This window comes from Lissotriton vulgaris, chromosome 5 (assembly GCF_964263255.1).
Source record: "Lissotriton vulgaris chromosome 5, aLisVul1.2, whole genome shotgun sequence".
NCBI classification, from domain to species: domain Eukaryota; kingdom Metazoa; phylum Chordata; class Amphibia; order Caudata; family Salamandridae; genus Lissotriton; species Lissotriton vulgaris.
Window position 1 is genome coordinate 249,202,824 of NC_141693.1, and position 16,418 is coordinate 249,219,241.

A 16,418-nucleotide genomic window follows, 5' to 3' on the forward strand; every position below is an offset into this window, starting at 1 on the left:
TAGAGTGAGTACTTTACTTCTGATACCACAATCCTTCCATAAGAAGAGAAGTGGTTGCAGTGCTTTCTCAGGGATTGCACCAAAGGTTTGGAACTCCTTATCTTCCGTGGTGCATGGAATACCCTCCTTTACCACATTCAAAAAAGTAAAAATACTACTAATGAACAAATTTGCTTCCTAAGTCTTAAATCTAGGTTGACACTGAGTCACCCATACGAGCCGCATAATATTGCCTACCTCCGGTGGAATTAATGAGATTATTATATGTATGATTATTACCACTGCCGCTTAATGCTCAATAACTGTATTTAGCGTAAAGCTTAGTTGGCCTCGGATCTACTATATGATCCATATACTCCATAGCCATGGTGAATCGAAGAAGTATATTATATGTATGTTTATTAGCACAACCACCCAATGCTCAATAACCGTATATTGTGCAATGTCCTGCTGAGTCTGGGTCACCTATGTTTGTTATCTATATATTATATATCTCTTTTGTACATAATAACACATTTCAAATGCTTGTATACTACATCATCTGCTTGTGTTTTACACTGTATACAGTAAAGCGCTCTGATACCCTCGTAGGTCACGTTTGCGCGATATAAAACTTTATAAATAAATAAATACTGGCTGAGCAGCAGGGAACGGGGTATGGAGAGGATGCATATCAACCATGATAAGTCACAACACCATGATACTTTTCAAAGTGGGAGTCCTATCAAAGTATACTATAGCATGCATGATTTGTCTATCTCCCTCCTCGTCCACTAAAATAGGTAGCACAAGTGCACATCATGGTAATCTAGCAATTTTCTTCACCATATATAATCCATGCATGTCACCTGTAAACTTTTTCCTATTTAAAATCGAAAGAACAGGTCTGAAATACATATGATTCTGGGGAATATCATCTTCAATAGTTCACTATTTCCCAGCCAGGACGGCAAACGTTTTCCAGTTAGTCAACTCAGCCTTAACCACCGGAAGTAATTCTGCTTCTGTGGATTCTGCAAATTATGCACCAGTTCAATTTCTGGTGAATTCACGGAGATGGTCTTAAAAATTTCAAAAAATTGAGTGTTCCATCTGATGTATTTCATCCCTTCACAACAAGAGGTTGCGCCCCTCTGATTAATTGATATTCACTTTCAGAGCGACACCAGTTGACATTAGGCTGTTTCCGTCAGCAACTCCGGGATGACTCTTGAAGCACTGACATCCAGACCAAGACTTTTAAGTACCTATCCTTATTCTCCTAATGGTATTCTTCATTTTGGACTCTATGTGGCATATTTACAACAGAATGGAGATGCGTGGCTGGTATATTTGACTTGTGTCTTTCCTTTCCCTGGCTGTGACTTTCCTGCTGCTCAGCTAGTGTGAGTGATAGAATGCCAGATGACCTCATGGAATGTTTGAGTGTCTGGCTGGTGTGTGGAGTTGCAGTTGATGGCTGGCTGAGCAGCAGGGAGGCTGCTTCTAGTAGGGTATTGCTATACTCTACTTGATTACCTGAAACTTATGTATTTCCTTGCTATAGCTGTGTCTTCCCTGTTGCTTAGCTAGTATGAGTGTTGGAATGCCTGATGACCTCATGGAATGTTTGGGTGCCTGGTTGAGTGTAGAGTCTCAGTTTATGGCAACCAGGCTGAGCAACAGGGAGGCCTCCCCTGGTGGGGTTTTATTCCATCTACCTTACTTTTGTTGTATTGCTTACTGTGTCTCTTTAAGGCTTCTGTGTAGAATTTAGGAATGTTAGGACATGTATTATTCTAGCTGAAGCTGTCAGTTATTGAGCTGCATGAAGACTGGATACATCTTTTCCCTGGCGCTCACCTGTTGTTATATATATGTCTTTATTCTTTAATTAATAAAGTACTTTAACTATAATTATCGTGTGTCTCCTCCACTACAAATTGGCGACGAGGGAAACCGGCACTGTTTTAGAAGATTTGTGCTCTCCATGATTCACAGGGGTGCATTGGATGCACAAGATTATTGGAGGACATTTTCGTGAGTGAATTGTTCCATATTTACTCGAAAGAGAAGGACTTTTGGCGGCATCCCTAGCATTGAATGGGGTGAGTTTTACCTAAAGTGAGATTGCAGGGTGACCGTTGGAGTGTGCGCCTCCGGCTGCATTATACAACCAGTGGCGGCATTCCGGTATTGCTGAGCGCGGAGCGGGTGACGCAGTGGTTGTCTTTGCGCATCACCAGGCATGCACAGATAGCATACGTTCATCGGAGAAGCGGAGTGACGTCTCGCACTCTCGCACACTTTACCTTTCCAGTGGTGTTGGGTGCCTTTGCGGGGATAATTGATGTTGTACGTAGAGGCACTGGAATCCTTCATGATGTCTTTCCTTCTTCGCTTCTCGTTGCTGCTGAGGGACGCTCTCCTGCGTTGATGTGCCGTGAGCCATCCGGCTTTGCGTCAACTACGTGCAGCCATATTGAGGTTGGAGATGGCGTCAAAGCTGCACAACATTAGTTTCCTTTACAAAAAGAAGACCGCCTGGGTATTTCATGTGAGTCTGAGGACACCGGTCGGATGAAGGGTGATGTACAAGTGCGGAGTTAATGCCCTTTAAAAATGTTCAATTATAATTCATCTACTAAAATCATGATTAAAAAGATAAAAACATTAATCAGATTAAATACCCTAGCTGCCAATTTTCACTGTGCAAACATTATACAGAGTTACATCCAAATTCATCTATATTCAAGCAATCATTTGTTTTCCTATTTCTTATCCTAACAGCACCCACCAAAAAGTTAGCAACATGAAAAACAATCATCAGAGTCTCTAATAATTGCAAATACAGGAGGGCAGGCTTAACCTGCAAAAACCCAGCCTCCTTTAAAATTGGAACCAAGTATTTCATCCTTAATTCCGTGTAGTGACCACAGAACATCAAAAAGTGCATGGTGTTCTGGACGGAAAAATTGTCACATGAACACAGCATAGCATTATCAGGGGTACCCCAGTTAGGAAAGTGACCAAGGTTCAGATGAATCAAGTTAAAACGAAAACGTGTTAAAAGAAACCTATGATAGGGATGATTCACCAGGTTAAGATAGAATTCAGGACCTTGTGGGCTGGAGATTATAAGATTAGCCCTAACAGTGTTTTTTTTTTAATTCCAATTCTTCTCTCTCCAGGCACAGCATTTGACCCATTGCGCCCTTTATTAGAGCAATGTCTTTTGATGTTATTGACTCTGGAGAAAAAAAAGCTCTGGTCTCCCTAGTTTAAAAAGACTGTTTTTAACATATGTTAGCCATTGAATCTTGTTGTTGTTATCCAATTGGAGACAATCTTTCAATATAATATGATTCAAGGGAATTTCCTGGTTTAACCAGGTCTTCAACCTGCATATTTTAGGAGCCATTCTTATCGAGTCCGTAATATAGCCCACCCCGAGTTCAGAGTGAACGGTGTATGAGGGAGAAGACTGTGGCACTGAAAGAACAGATCTCAAATATTTATTTTCTGTAATCTGTAAACAATCCGGGGCAATATAGCCCAATATTGAGCTACCATATGTGGCCACTGCAAGCCATTTTGCTTTATAAATCTTCATTAATGCTGTTATAGGCCTAGCCCCCTATTTTTTTGTAAAAACTTGGAGTACAGAACTAGTCCTTGCGAGGGAAATGTTTCTATTTTTTAGCTGCGGGCCCCAATTCCCTCTCTCATCGAACGTAACCCCCAAATAGGGGAATGTTGGCACTCTGCATAGTTCCTCTGTACCACAGAAAAAAGTTTTAGAATGCTTCTTCCTGGAGCTTCTCCCCATGATCATGATCTGGGACTTCCTAGCGTTTATTTTAAGATCCAGGGAGCCCATAAAATTCCCAAAGACATCTAACAGACGCTGTAGGCCCACTCGGGTACGCGAAAGAAGGACAGCGTCATCCACGTATAGGAGAACAGGGATACCAAGTTCCCCCATACGTGGAATATCAAGGGTGGCCTCCTTTAGAGCAGGTTCTAGGGCGTTAATGTAAATTGTAAAAAGAAGGGGAGCCAGGATACACCCTTGCCTGACTCCCCTTTCGGACTTAAAATGGCTGGAACAACGCCCCTCGGTATTAACCCTGACCGACGCTACCAAGCCTGAGTGCAAATCCGCCAAAAGGTTAACTAAGGCCCTATCGAGACCCATGTCAAGTAAGATTTTCCACAGCTTTGACCGATTTACAAGGTCAAAATCCGAGGAGAGGTCCATGAATCCCAGATACATGGACCCCTCCTTGGCCCTAATATATTTATCCAGTATCAAATGTAAATTGAGACATTGGTCCAACGTGCTCCTTTTCGGTCTAAAACCATATTGCACGTTGGACAGGATCCCTCTTTCACACACCCATTCGTTTAATTTAAACAGGATGACCCTACCCAGAATCTTGACAGAGGAGTCTATGAGGGAAATGGGTCTGTAACAAGAGGGGTCCTGCCTGTCACCCTTCTTGAACACTGGAATGATAATGGATTTTTTCCAAGAGGCCGGGATGTTATTTAGATTTAAAACATTAAAAACGTTACACAAAATCTTTGACCAGAATTTTGGTGCACATTTAAAGACATCTACGGGGACCCCGTCAGGGCCTGGAGCATTGTTTTTTAAGGACAGTTCAATCGCTCTTTCAACTTCTTTGTCTTCAAAAATTACATTTGCGCCCACAGGACCAAGAAGGATATCGCCCATTTGAGTTTCAGGATCTGAGTTGGAGTATATTTTACCAAAGAGTGTTATCCAGCCCTCATCTGGTATGTTAGCCTCAAGTGGCGAATTCTCCTCACCTGAGAATAACGGTTGATTTACAATTTTCCAAAACTGTCCACTATTTTTGAGAATGTCAGGGGCAAGTAATTGTGACCAGGCCTCATCTTTCAACTCTTTTTTCCTATCCAGGATGGCTTAGGCTGGCTATTTGGGCTCGATCTTTAGGGGTGGCCTTCAGAGCCTTAAGTAATTCACCATGGCCCTAGAGCATTTTTTGTTGAACCATCTCTTACCACAATGTGTCTTCTGTTTGGAACCGGCCAGTAGGCTTTGGTTTATTACCCTACAGATATTATCAAAAGCAATAACCACATGCGTGTTTTGAGCCTGATTCTCTAGGCATATGGCCACCTCGTCCTCAACTTTAACCAAAACTTCTTGCAGAAAAGTTTCAGGGACTATGTTTGACCATTTAAGCCTACGACCTTGGTCTTTGACCTCCACGTTTAGGCCCCCCATTATGTGTCACTGTTTTCAAAGTTAAGAGGTCCATAGATATTATTTCAATTAGCACCGGGTTGTGGTCACTAAAGACCGACACCTCAGTCTTATACGTTAAAACTTTACTCAACAAAAAAGAGGACATAAGGATATAATCAATAATCGTACCATCGTATGTTCCTTTAAAAGAGGCCAACTGACTCCACCTTCCACACATCCTGACTCATAAAGGTTCCATCTTGCAAGGAAGTTTTCAAGGGCCTCCCCCTGTTTAGAATGTTCAAAGTGCATGGGGGGAAGAATAAGGGGGGCCTTCTTCCTCTAAGCTAATGCATGGTAGGTTACAGGGATGAATGTTAAGGTCACCAAGGAACATTATTTCAAAAGTATTCACCTTGTTACTATAGACTGACAACAATTTCTCCAAGAAATCCAAATTGTAACTCGTGCGCTCACAAGCACTTGAATTATAAAAATTTATGAATAAAATCTTAGGGTTATCAGGAGTGGATAATTCCACAATTAAACAGTTCTGGGATCCTGAATCACACTGAGTTAGTGTACCCTTTATGTCAAGTTTAAATAAGCTTAATAGGCCTCCCTTAGCTCTACCTGCAACACTACTAATTGCCGGGATGCTAAAATGTCTATACCCATCTATAGGAAAGCTATTTGCCTGATCCCATGTCTCTTGAAATGCTATGACATCATAATTTTTTAGTAAATTAATCCAAATATCATTCTGTACTTTGGCATTAATGCCAGCAATGTTCCAGGTCACAATTCTAAAAATAGGTTGTAAGCGGTGTGCATTTGTTCTCGATATGTTATTATTGACTTAAGCATTTCCTTGCTATAGCTGTGTCTTCTCTGTTGCTCAGCTAGTATGAGTTTAGGAATACCTGTTGACCTCATGGAATGTTTGGGTGCCTGGTTGAGTGTAGAGTGTCAGTTGATGGCAGGCAGGCTGAGCGACAGGGAGGTCGCTCCTGGTGGGGTTTTATTCCATCTACTTTACTTTCTTATAATGAACTTAACCTGGAACTAAGCTTTAATAAATGCAACCTATTTTATACACCTGGCTCCAAGGACCTTCTGTTTACAACAGTGGTGTTAAGCTAACATTGCTAACGCCACGCTTCTCCATTCTGAAAACGAAGAGATGCGCCGTATTCACAAGAATGCAGTGCACCCCTGCATTTCCCCTAGCGCTGGCGCTGAGTTCATCTGCCTAGCGCCAACGCAGACATCATTGCACCATAGAGCAAGGGTGTCTGCGTTGGGGGAAATGATTGTTTATGTGCAGGTAGGTCTTCCACCCTGCACATAAACAATCATTCATGGCGTTTTGAAACTACTATGTGTGCTGCTTAATGTAGCACACATAGAAGTTGCAAAAAGTCATTTTTTTATATTGTTCATGTGCAGGAAGGGTCACCTTCCTGCACATACACAATCAATGGCCATTTGCTGTTTGTATGTGTGCTGCACAAGGCAGCACACATGGAAACAGCAAAAACGAGGAAAACTGAAGCATTTCTCCATGTTGCTTCCGGGTAAGACCAGGTTTTTCTGGTCTTAATTTAGGTTCTGCCTCCTATTTACGCCACCCTTGTAAAGAGGGGGCAGCGTCTAAATCAATGGGTGTTGATGTGGAACACCCACTGCAACACCCATTTTCCTCCCCTTTCATGCTGAGCACAGCGTGAAAGGGTGCAATATTTACAAGGCAGCATTAAGTCACGTTAAGTGGCTTAACGCTGATTTGTAAATAAGGCGAAGCCCCTATTACCATCACAACGTCACCGAAAGTGCCTTTGTGGTGGCGATAGGAGCTTGTAAATATGCCCCCATGAGTGAACGGCTCCATGGAGAGAACAAATGAGAGGTGGTCGCATATATAGGATATCATTCACTCAAACACCTTCAGAAGGCCACCTATAATTATCTAGCACCCACCTCAGGAAGTTGCCTTCGATCCGCACTGTTCTGAGGACATCTTCCATGAACCTATAGTTAACCGCATCAAATGCTTTTTTTGTTTCCAGTGACATCAACTCCCTCCTCCTGTCCCCTCGTGGCAATGTTGATTGAATGTGAAAGTTCTTTGTGCTGTCCACCATCTGGCTCCCAGTTAGATATCACACCTGGTCTGTGTGTACCAGGGAGCATCAACACCTGAAGTCTAGTTGTCAGCAGGGCACAAGTCTTATAAAAAGAAGTGGGGGGACTGACCAAGTTAGGCACTATGCAAGTTACATCATGACACGTGCCATCACGGCACATGGCGTCACGTCGTAGCGCTATAAAATAAACAAAATAGTGTTATTTAAATTATTTGTGTAAATACGGGGACAGACTACCCATCTGAGGCTTACGGTGTCTGCACTTATATACAGGAATAGAACAAAGGCAAAAGCATGCACCTGTGAAGAGATAGCAAGCTGTGTGCCTTTGTTTCCCTCTGTGGCATTTACATTTGTGTTATGTTGCAGGACACCTCTAGTCAAGATATTCAAACAAAAAGAGGCCTGACGGCCCCTTAACTACGGCCTGGCTGGAGGTAAAAAAAAAAAAAAACCAACACCCCTCGCTGCTTGCACGTTGCTGCTGGAAATGGAAAGCAGACAACGTGCAGGCGCTGCTGAACGAGTCCCGGTGTCTTACAGCTGGACAAGTTCAGCATATTTCTTTGGGGCCCAACTTCTTGGCAGGGGGGACGACGTCCACCCTGTCAAAAGAGTGGGTGGATGCTGCTTACCTGTGTGTACCCCCGACTCGTGCCCTGGTTGTCAGGATCTTCAGCAACAATTTTACATTGGTGTTCAACCGGAATCTGTTATACAAGCCACATTCAGGGGGGTCCATACTAGGCTTTTGCACCAGTGTTACTGTAGATGTCCAACAGAGGGCGACACTATCCCACTATACACCATAACATTTAAAACATCTGTTAAAAGGTTTATCAGTTTGGGGAGAACGTTTTACAGAAGGCTGCCTTCTGGCTGCTGCCTTTGACCTCCGAAGTCTTCACATTGCTACTAATGTGTCTTCCTTCACCATAGGGGGATTTAGCCGCTTACTGACCTCCACTGACAGTCTAGGAAGACCAGCCTGGGGATGTGCTCCTGCCAAACCTTATTATCAGTCTGAGAAGCAGTATACAATTTCGTAAAGCAGTTAGCTTTCTCCTCCGCACACTGTCCGTATTGCCCACTGTATTTAACAAGCATTTACAATGCAATGGTTTTGCCTTTGTTAAAGTTAGAGCTATTGGCATTGCTTTTAACATTCTGCACTCTGAAGCTCCACTCTGAAGCTCCACTCTGCTATAGAACATAGAATGAGTGCATTTGTTGTATTTTTGTTAAACTAGATTTGCATAGTAACATTTATGTTGTTTGTAAATAATAATGCAAAGACAAAATAAGGTTTATTTTTTTTATTTAAGTAAATATATTTATTATTGTAAGCAAATTAAACTGTACTGAAAATACGTTTACATTTTGTATGAAACATAATTTACTTATGTTTTTTTAGTTCCATTTACAGTAAAGTTGTGTACTTTTTTTCAACTTATGGAAACATATCTTGTACAAGCCACTTTTAGATGGATGCAGGCAGCTGCTTTGAAACTTCTTTAAACAACATATACAATGATGTGAAGGTCTTAGAATGCGATTGCATGTATTGTTGGAAAACATCAATAAGGCACTTGAGGATGTCACACCGAACCATGCATAAGTACAATATTGCACAGTGACTTTACTAGTTTGAAAAAACCATAACTTCTGAAGAATCCGAAGATTGATGTTAAATGTTGCATGGATGACTGATGGATGTGTGAAAACGTGTGTGTATGTGTAAAGGATGGATGGATGTATGGAAGGATGAAAGTGTGGATGGATGAAATGTTGGACGGAAGGACGGATAAAAGAAAATGTAGGTGGATGGATGTATAAAATGTTGCATGGATGAATGATGTATGGATGTGTGAAAAGGTGGTGTGATGAATGATGGGTGGATGGATGAAAGTGTGGGTGAATTGATGGATGTGTGAAAAGGTGGTGTGATGAATGATGGGTGGATGGATGAAAGTGTGGGTGAATTGATGTATAGATGAAATGATGGATGTATGAAGGATGTATGAAGGATGGGTGGAAGAATGAAAGGATGGATAGTTAAAGTTGCATGGATGTATGATGCATGTGTGAAAAGCTAGGTGGATAAATAATGTGTGGCTGGGAGGATGTGTTGATGTGTGTATAGATTGTGGAATGAAATTTTAAGATGAATGTAGAAAATGTTGCATGGATGAATGATTGATAGTTGAGAAAGTTGTTGGAAAAATGATGAGTGAATGGATAGAAGGGTGGATGTGTAAATGATGTATGGATGGAAAGCTGAAAGTGGATGGTTGTATTGTTAGTAGAATGAAATGGTAGATGAATGTGATGGATGGATGTGTTGAAATTTATGTGGCTGTATGATGGGTGTATGGATTGAAGGGTGGATGAGTAAAGGATGGATGTATGGAAATGTGGAAGTGTGGCTGGATGAAGGATGGATGAATAAAAGTGTGTATGAAAGGATGCATGGCACTGTTAGATGGATGCAGGCAGTTGCTTCGAAACTTCTTTAAACAACATATACAATGAAGTCAAGGTATTAGAAAGTGTTTTCACGTTTTGTTGTAAAACATCAATAAGGCATTTTAGGATGCCACTGAACTATGCATAGGAACTATATTGCATAGTGACTTTACTAGTTTGAACAATTCCATAACTTTCGAATAATTTGAAGATTGATGTATGAAATGTCGCATGGATGAATGATGGATGTGTGAAAAGGTGTGTGGATGTGTAAAGGATGGATGTATGGATGGAAGGATGAATGTGTGTTTGGATGCAGGATGTAGTGGAATGATGAAAGGGTGGACGGAAGAAGGACGGATGTAATAAAAGATGGATGTATGGATGTATAAAATGTTGAATGGATGAATTATGTATGGAGGTGTGAAAAGATGGTGTGATGAATGATGGGTGGATGGATGAAAGTGTGTGTGTATTGATGTATAGATGAAAGATTGAATGGATGAAGCATGTAGGATGGATGGATGGAAAAATGAAAGGATGGATAGTTAAAATGTTGCATGGATGTATGATGTATGAGTGAAAATGTAGGTGGATAAGTATTGTGTGGCTGGATGGATGCGTTGATGTGTGTATAGATTGGGGAATTAATGTTTAAGATAGATGTGAAAAATGTTGCATGGACGAATGATTGATGGATCGGTGAAAATGCTGTTGGACAAATGATGAGTGGATGGATAGAAGTGTGTATGTGCAAAGATGGATGTATGGATGGGAAACTGAAAGTGTGGATGGATGTATTGTTAGTCTAATAAATGGTAGATGGATGTATTAATAAAAATGTTGCATGAATGATGGATGTGTGCAAATGTAGGTGGGTGTATGAATTGAAGGGTGGATGTGAAAAGGATGGTTGTATGGATAGAAAGAAGGAAGTAAAGAGGACGCAAGATAATGGAGATCATGAGAGAGAACGTTGAAAGGGGAAAAGACTGCAGAATGGAGGCATAGGGCAAAAAATAGAAGGAGTGCAAGATGGAAAGCCAGAACAAGATAGGGAAGGAGATTGAAAGTCACAGAGTGCAAAAGGAAGAGCAAGGAAGAGAGAAAGCAGGAGTTAAAGGGAGGGTGTGCATGAGCAAGAAAGAATTAAGAAGGGAGCAGTTGGAAGAGGGGGCAAGAGGGAGAGTGATGGCAAAGGGAAAATAGCAGAAGGGAGATACAAAAATAATCATGATAGAGAGGGAGGAAGAAGGAAGGAGAGAGAGGAGATGGAATAGGGTGTAGGAGAGAGAAAAAAGAGCAAAAAGGAGAGAGAAGAGAGTGCAGAATGGAGTCAGAGGACAAGAAAGAGAAGGAGTGCAAGATGGAAATGGAGAACAACATAGGGAAGGAGATAGAAAGTGAAAGTAAAAGAGAGGGCAAAAGGGAGAGCAAAGGAGAGAGAAAATGCATGAGGTAAAGAGAGGGTGGGAAGGAGGGCATGAGCAAGAAATAAGTAAGAATGGAGCAGTTGGAAGAGGGTGCAAGAGGGAGATTGATGAAAAAGAGAAGAGCAGAAAGGAGGGAGATAAAAAGAGAAGCATAATCGAGTGGGAGCAAGAAGGAAAGAGAGAGCAGTTGAAATAGGGGGTAGTAGGGAGAAGGAGAGAGCAGAAAGGAGAGATATATATAGGAGAGCAATAAAGAGAGCAGGAGGGAACAGATTGTGATGGAAGAAAGAAGGTGAGTATAGATGAAAAAAAGCACAAGATGTTGCATGAATGATGGATGTGTGCAAATGTAGGTGGGTGTATGAATTGAAGGGTGGATGTGAAAAGGATGGATGCATGGATAGAAAGATGCAAGTGTGGATGGATGAATAAAAGTGTGGATGAAAGGATGCATGAAAGGATAAAAGGGTGGACGGATGAAGTATGGATGGAAGAAAAGATGGCTGGATGTATGTGTGAAAAGGTGCTGTGGTGAATGTTGGGTGGATGCGATGAATGATGTGTGGATGGAGAAAGGGTGGGCGTATGGATGTATAGATGATAGCGTGGATGGATGAAGGATGTATGGATAGGAGGATGAAAGGCTAAATGAAAAGTTGCATGGATGGATGTGTGAAAAGGTAAGTGGATGAATGATGGATGATGAAAGGGTGTGTGGATGGATGTATATTTGGGAGACTGAAATGTTAGATGGATGTATGGATGGAGAAAATGTTGCATGTATGAATGATGTATGAAAAGGTGGTGGGATGAATGATGGGTGGATGGATGAAAATGTGGGCGTATGAGCATTATCATGGGAGTAGCATTTTTAATGAACGTTGGATATGTTTTTATGTTACCATTTTTTCACAATGTATAAGACAGATGAATTTGCTACATAACATCGAATGAGTGCACATGTGGTGTAGCTTCAGTATAAAAAAATTTACACATTAACATTTCAATTTGCTATAGAATAATTACATTTGTTGTTTTTTTTTCCAAGTAAAATTGTACATTAACATATCTTATGTACTCTGTAAATAATAATGCAAATACAAGATAAAAAGCTTTAAAAAGTTTTATTTAAGTAAATATATATTTAGTATTATTGTTTGCAAGCAAATTAAACTTTAATTAAAATACTGTATTTTTATCCTTTTTACTGAAACATAATTTGAATATCTCCCATTTTGTACGTTTATTTACAGTCAAGTATTGTGTTGTTTTTTACAACTCATGTATTTTTCGTATGTATCCATTTTGTTATATTACATTTACATTTTTTGGCAAGATTGGCATTAGAGCTTCTTGAATGTCGTCAATGTCCGGTGGTATATTGAAGAAGTCCAGTAGAATATTGTTATCTATTTCGACAGATTGTAAATTTTCTGCATTATCAATATGTACATTTAGTGTACTGTGTTCCTGATTCGCAGTTTCGAGCCCATATATAGTCATATTTATTTCTTCTTCTGGTGGTTCTATTTTCTGTGAAGGAAAAAGAATTTAGTTAATGTCATATTTATGAAGTTATTTTATTTCTTTTCTTGTGTTGACCTACGGAAAAATTTATTGTTATATGCAGTCTTAAATAATGTTAATAAGTAGTGAAGATAGTTTAAGAAAGGATAGATTGTGAGTACGTATAGTGAAAAGGTATAATAGAGGATTATAGACTGTTTTGTAATGTTATAGATACTTTAGTAAAAATACGTTTTAATAAAGTGGAGAGTATAAGTTAGTTGTATAGTAGTGATTAGTATAATACATAGTATAGCTTAATGCATTTAGATAGAGAGTATTAGAAGTGAGAGTTTGAGTGAATTGTAATTAGTGAATATAGAGTTTGATGGTGTTTTAAAAAGTAGATAGTATAGATTGAGTAGTAGAGCAAGTTATTAATATTTTCATAATTTGTACTCACTTGAAATTGTGTATTCCTTGTTGTGTTTAACATTTTATTGTTGTTAAATTCATGCACTGTCAGGTGCGTCATCTTAATGTAGGATCCAATTTCAATGGGAAAGTCTGTGGCATCTCTCCAAAGAGTTATTTTTACTGAGTCCGTTGTATCTTTCACAGTTATTGATTTAAGTTTTGTATCTTGTCCGGCAATAACAATTGTTTTTATTTCTTCTTCCTGTAAGACAAAATTGGTAATAAAAATTAAAGAGAGTCTGTCAAAGAGAGAGTCTATCAAAGAGAGAGAGAGTCTGTCAAAGAGAGTGAGTCAAAGAGAGAGTCAAAGAGAGATAGTCAAAGAGAGTGTCAAAGAAAGAGAGAGTCTGTCAAAGAAAGAGAGAGTCTGTCAAAGAGAGAGAGAGTCTGTCAAAGAGAGAAAGTCTGTCAAAGAGAGAGAGAGTCTGTCAAAGAGAGGGAGTCAAAGAGAGTTAAAGAGAGTCAAAGAGAGAGAGTCTGTCAAAGAGAGAGAGTCTGCTCAAAGAGAGAGAGTCTGTCAAAGAGAGAGAGAGTCTGTCAAAGAGAGAGAGAGTCTGTCAAAGAGAGAGAGAGTCTGTCAAAGAGAGAGAGAGTCTGTCAAAGAGGGAGTCAAAGAGAGAGTCAAAGAGAGAGTCAAAGAGAGAGTCAAAGAGAGAGTCAAAGAGAGAGTCAAAGAGAGAGTCAAAGAGAGAGTCAAAGAGAGTCAAAGAGAGTCAAAGAGAGAGAGTCTGTCAAAGAGAGAGAGAGTCTGTCAAAGAGAGAGAGTCTGTTAAAGAGAGAGAGAGTCTGTCAAAGAGAGAGAGAGTCTGTCAAAGAGAGAGAGAGGGAGTCAAAGAGAGAGTCAAAGAGAGAGTCTGTCAAAGAGAGAGAGAGTCTGTCAAAGAGAGAGAGAGTCTGTCAAAGAGAGAGAGAGTCTGTCAAAGAGTGAGAGTTTGTCAAAGGTGTAAGTATTGTGTGCAAGAGTTTTTGGTACATAGTGTGCGTGTAAAAGGGTGTTTTTTATTTCTTTTTATAAGCTTACCTCAGCAATAGTCCCAGAAATGCTCATTAATGAGCGTAGTGAAGCTGCTTTTACTGTTTTTATCGGTGATATTGGTGGAGCAGGGGGTTGTAGGATATATTGTGCCTCCTGTATTATTTCTTGAGGTATAGATAAGGGCATCATGCGTGATAGTTTCGTTTGTTTCGTGATGATAATCACATTGTTTTTGGCTAAGAAATTGCGAATCATAATAGCATTTCCTTCTTTAGTTTGCTGGTAAAATGGCTCATTGTAGCACGTTGCTTTAATGCAACTACTTTCATCAGCTAGAGCTAGATGATACATGACTTTGTGCTCTTGTTTAGCATTTGTATAGTTTGTTTTTGTCGAACATTTTATTACGTTGGCTCGGATTGTTTTTTGGTAAGGTTTGTTGTCTTCATGTTTCATTTTTTTGAGGTCTTCTATGGAAATCATCTGAAATGAGAGAAAATGTTAGTACACATTCTGAGCATAAATTTTTCCCCTTTTGCTATTACCTGTAATAAAATAGCATGTTAATGAAGTGGTTGCATTTTAAACTGCCACCCATAATGCTTTGTGATCACTATAATATGATTCTAATGTACCGTAGTGCATGATGTTGTCATTAGTATAGATGTGATCTAGTGTAGAATTGTAGTCTGTTGTGTATTGTTGTATTTTTTGCTGGCATTGAAATTGCTGCAGCATATATTCTAATAGCAAAGTTCTGTTTGGTGACATTTGTGTTAAATCTATATTGAAGTCTCCCATGATGACATATTTTGAATTTGGATACAAGTAAATTATGCTACTTAAAGCTTGTAATAATGTCTGCAAAAGTACATGTGGTGGTTTGTACAGTATAATAAATAAGTATTCTGAATCATTAAGATGCTGAGTGAAAATTAAAAAGTCAATTTCGTGTTGTGTTTGATATATTGGCGATAAAAGCATGTTTTTTTTGTAGTAAATGGCAATACCATGCTTAGTGTGCTGGTTGTGAAATTTATCAAATAATACTAGGTGATATTGTTCTATTAAGAACGTATTCTTATCTGCTTTTCTAGTTGTGTTGATTTCAGTAAGGCATATAATATCACTGTTCATGATATTTTTGTCTGATTTCATAGCAGTGTAATTTCTTTGCAAGGACCGTATGTTATGGACAATTATATTACACTGTTGTCTATAGCTATCTAATTGTGGTACTGATATTTGTAATAGCATGTGTGTTCTTAAACGTGTCATTTCTTCATGCACTTTTGGATGTACAGCTATTTTGTCTTGCTGAAAGTTTCTAATGTATATGTTGTCTAAAGATTTAGCTCTGCTTAAAGCTACATAATGTAGATGATGTACTTTACTGTTGTTAAAGTGAATGTAAATGGGCTCAATTGTTTCTCCTTGTGTTCTATGTATAGTTCTTGCAGATGATTGTCTCAATGGGAATTGTTTGCGTATAATAGTTATAAATTTCTGTGTATATTGGAAATGCCGTGTAATAGCATGAATGGGTGTCCAATGAGGCAAAATATTACTGTGATATATGTGTTTGTTTTCTTGTCTTGTTAATTTGCCTACTGTTTCTTTATCAAAATTAATCCAAATTACATTTGGGCTGTTATTGATAGTTTCCACAAATTCTACTATACCTGTTGCACCATTTGTTAAACCATCATTGACATTTATATTGTTAGTTAAATCATATCTTAATTGCAATGCAATATGTAATATTGATGGCAGGCTCATTGTTTTAGTAGAATCTGTGGGCAACTGTTTGAGTATTTTTTTTTTACTGCTTCACTTAAGTCTGCTGCAACTGTATCTATTGCTGTAGCTGTGTAAACTGGGTAATGGGTTATATGTTCTAATAAAACTGCATTATTTATGCTATTGACTTCATTGTTAGTTCCCATAATGTAAGGGATCGTTTTGCTAATGTTTTCAGGTGGCTCTATTTCTCGTGTTTTTATCTGTATAATATCCTCATTTGTTTGTTTCCCTGCTCTTAATCTGTTTAGTAGTTGAGCAAATGGCAAGTCATTTTGTTGTCTCATTATTTTAGTCAACTCAAATAACTTGAAATGTGTCTGCCATAAATTAGTACTTACTGGCCTATATGAATGTTTTGGGTTGTCAAATATGTATGGGTCAAAAACTGGCTT

General features: G+C 39.3%; 1 protein-coding gene across 1 annotated transcript in view; it reads right to left on the reverse strand.

The window, feature by feature from the left end:
- Positions 1–16,418, reverse strand: part of LOC147710612 (uncharacterized) — a 45,607-nt gene that overhangs the window by 10,276 nt on the left and 18,913 nt on the right. The window contains exons 5-7 of the mRNA XM_086919368.1: positions 14,269–14,706; positions 13,234–13,449; positions 12,588–12,797 (exon numbers count right to left, since the gene is read on the reverse strand). Of these exons, the coding sequence (XP_086775494.1) occupies positions 12,588–12,797; positions 13,234–13,449; positions 14,269–14,706 (864 nt within the window). The remainder of the gene's footprint in view (positions 1–12,587; positions 12,798–13,233; positions 13,450–14,268; positions 14,707–16,418) is intronic.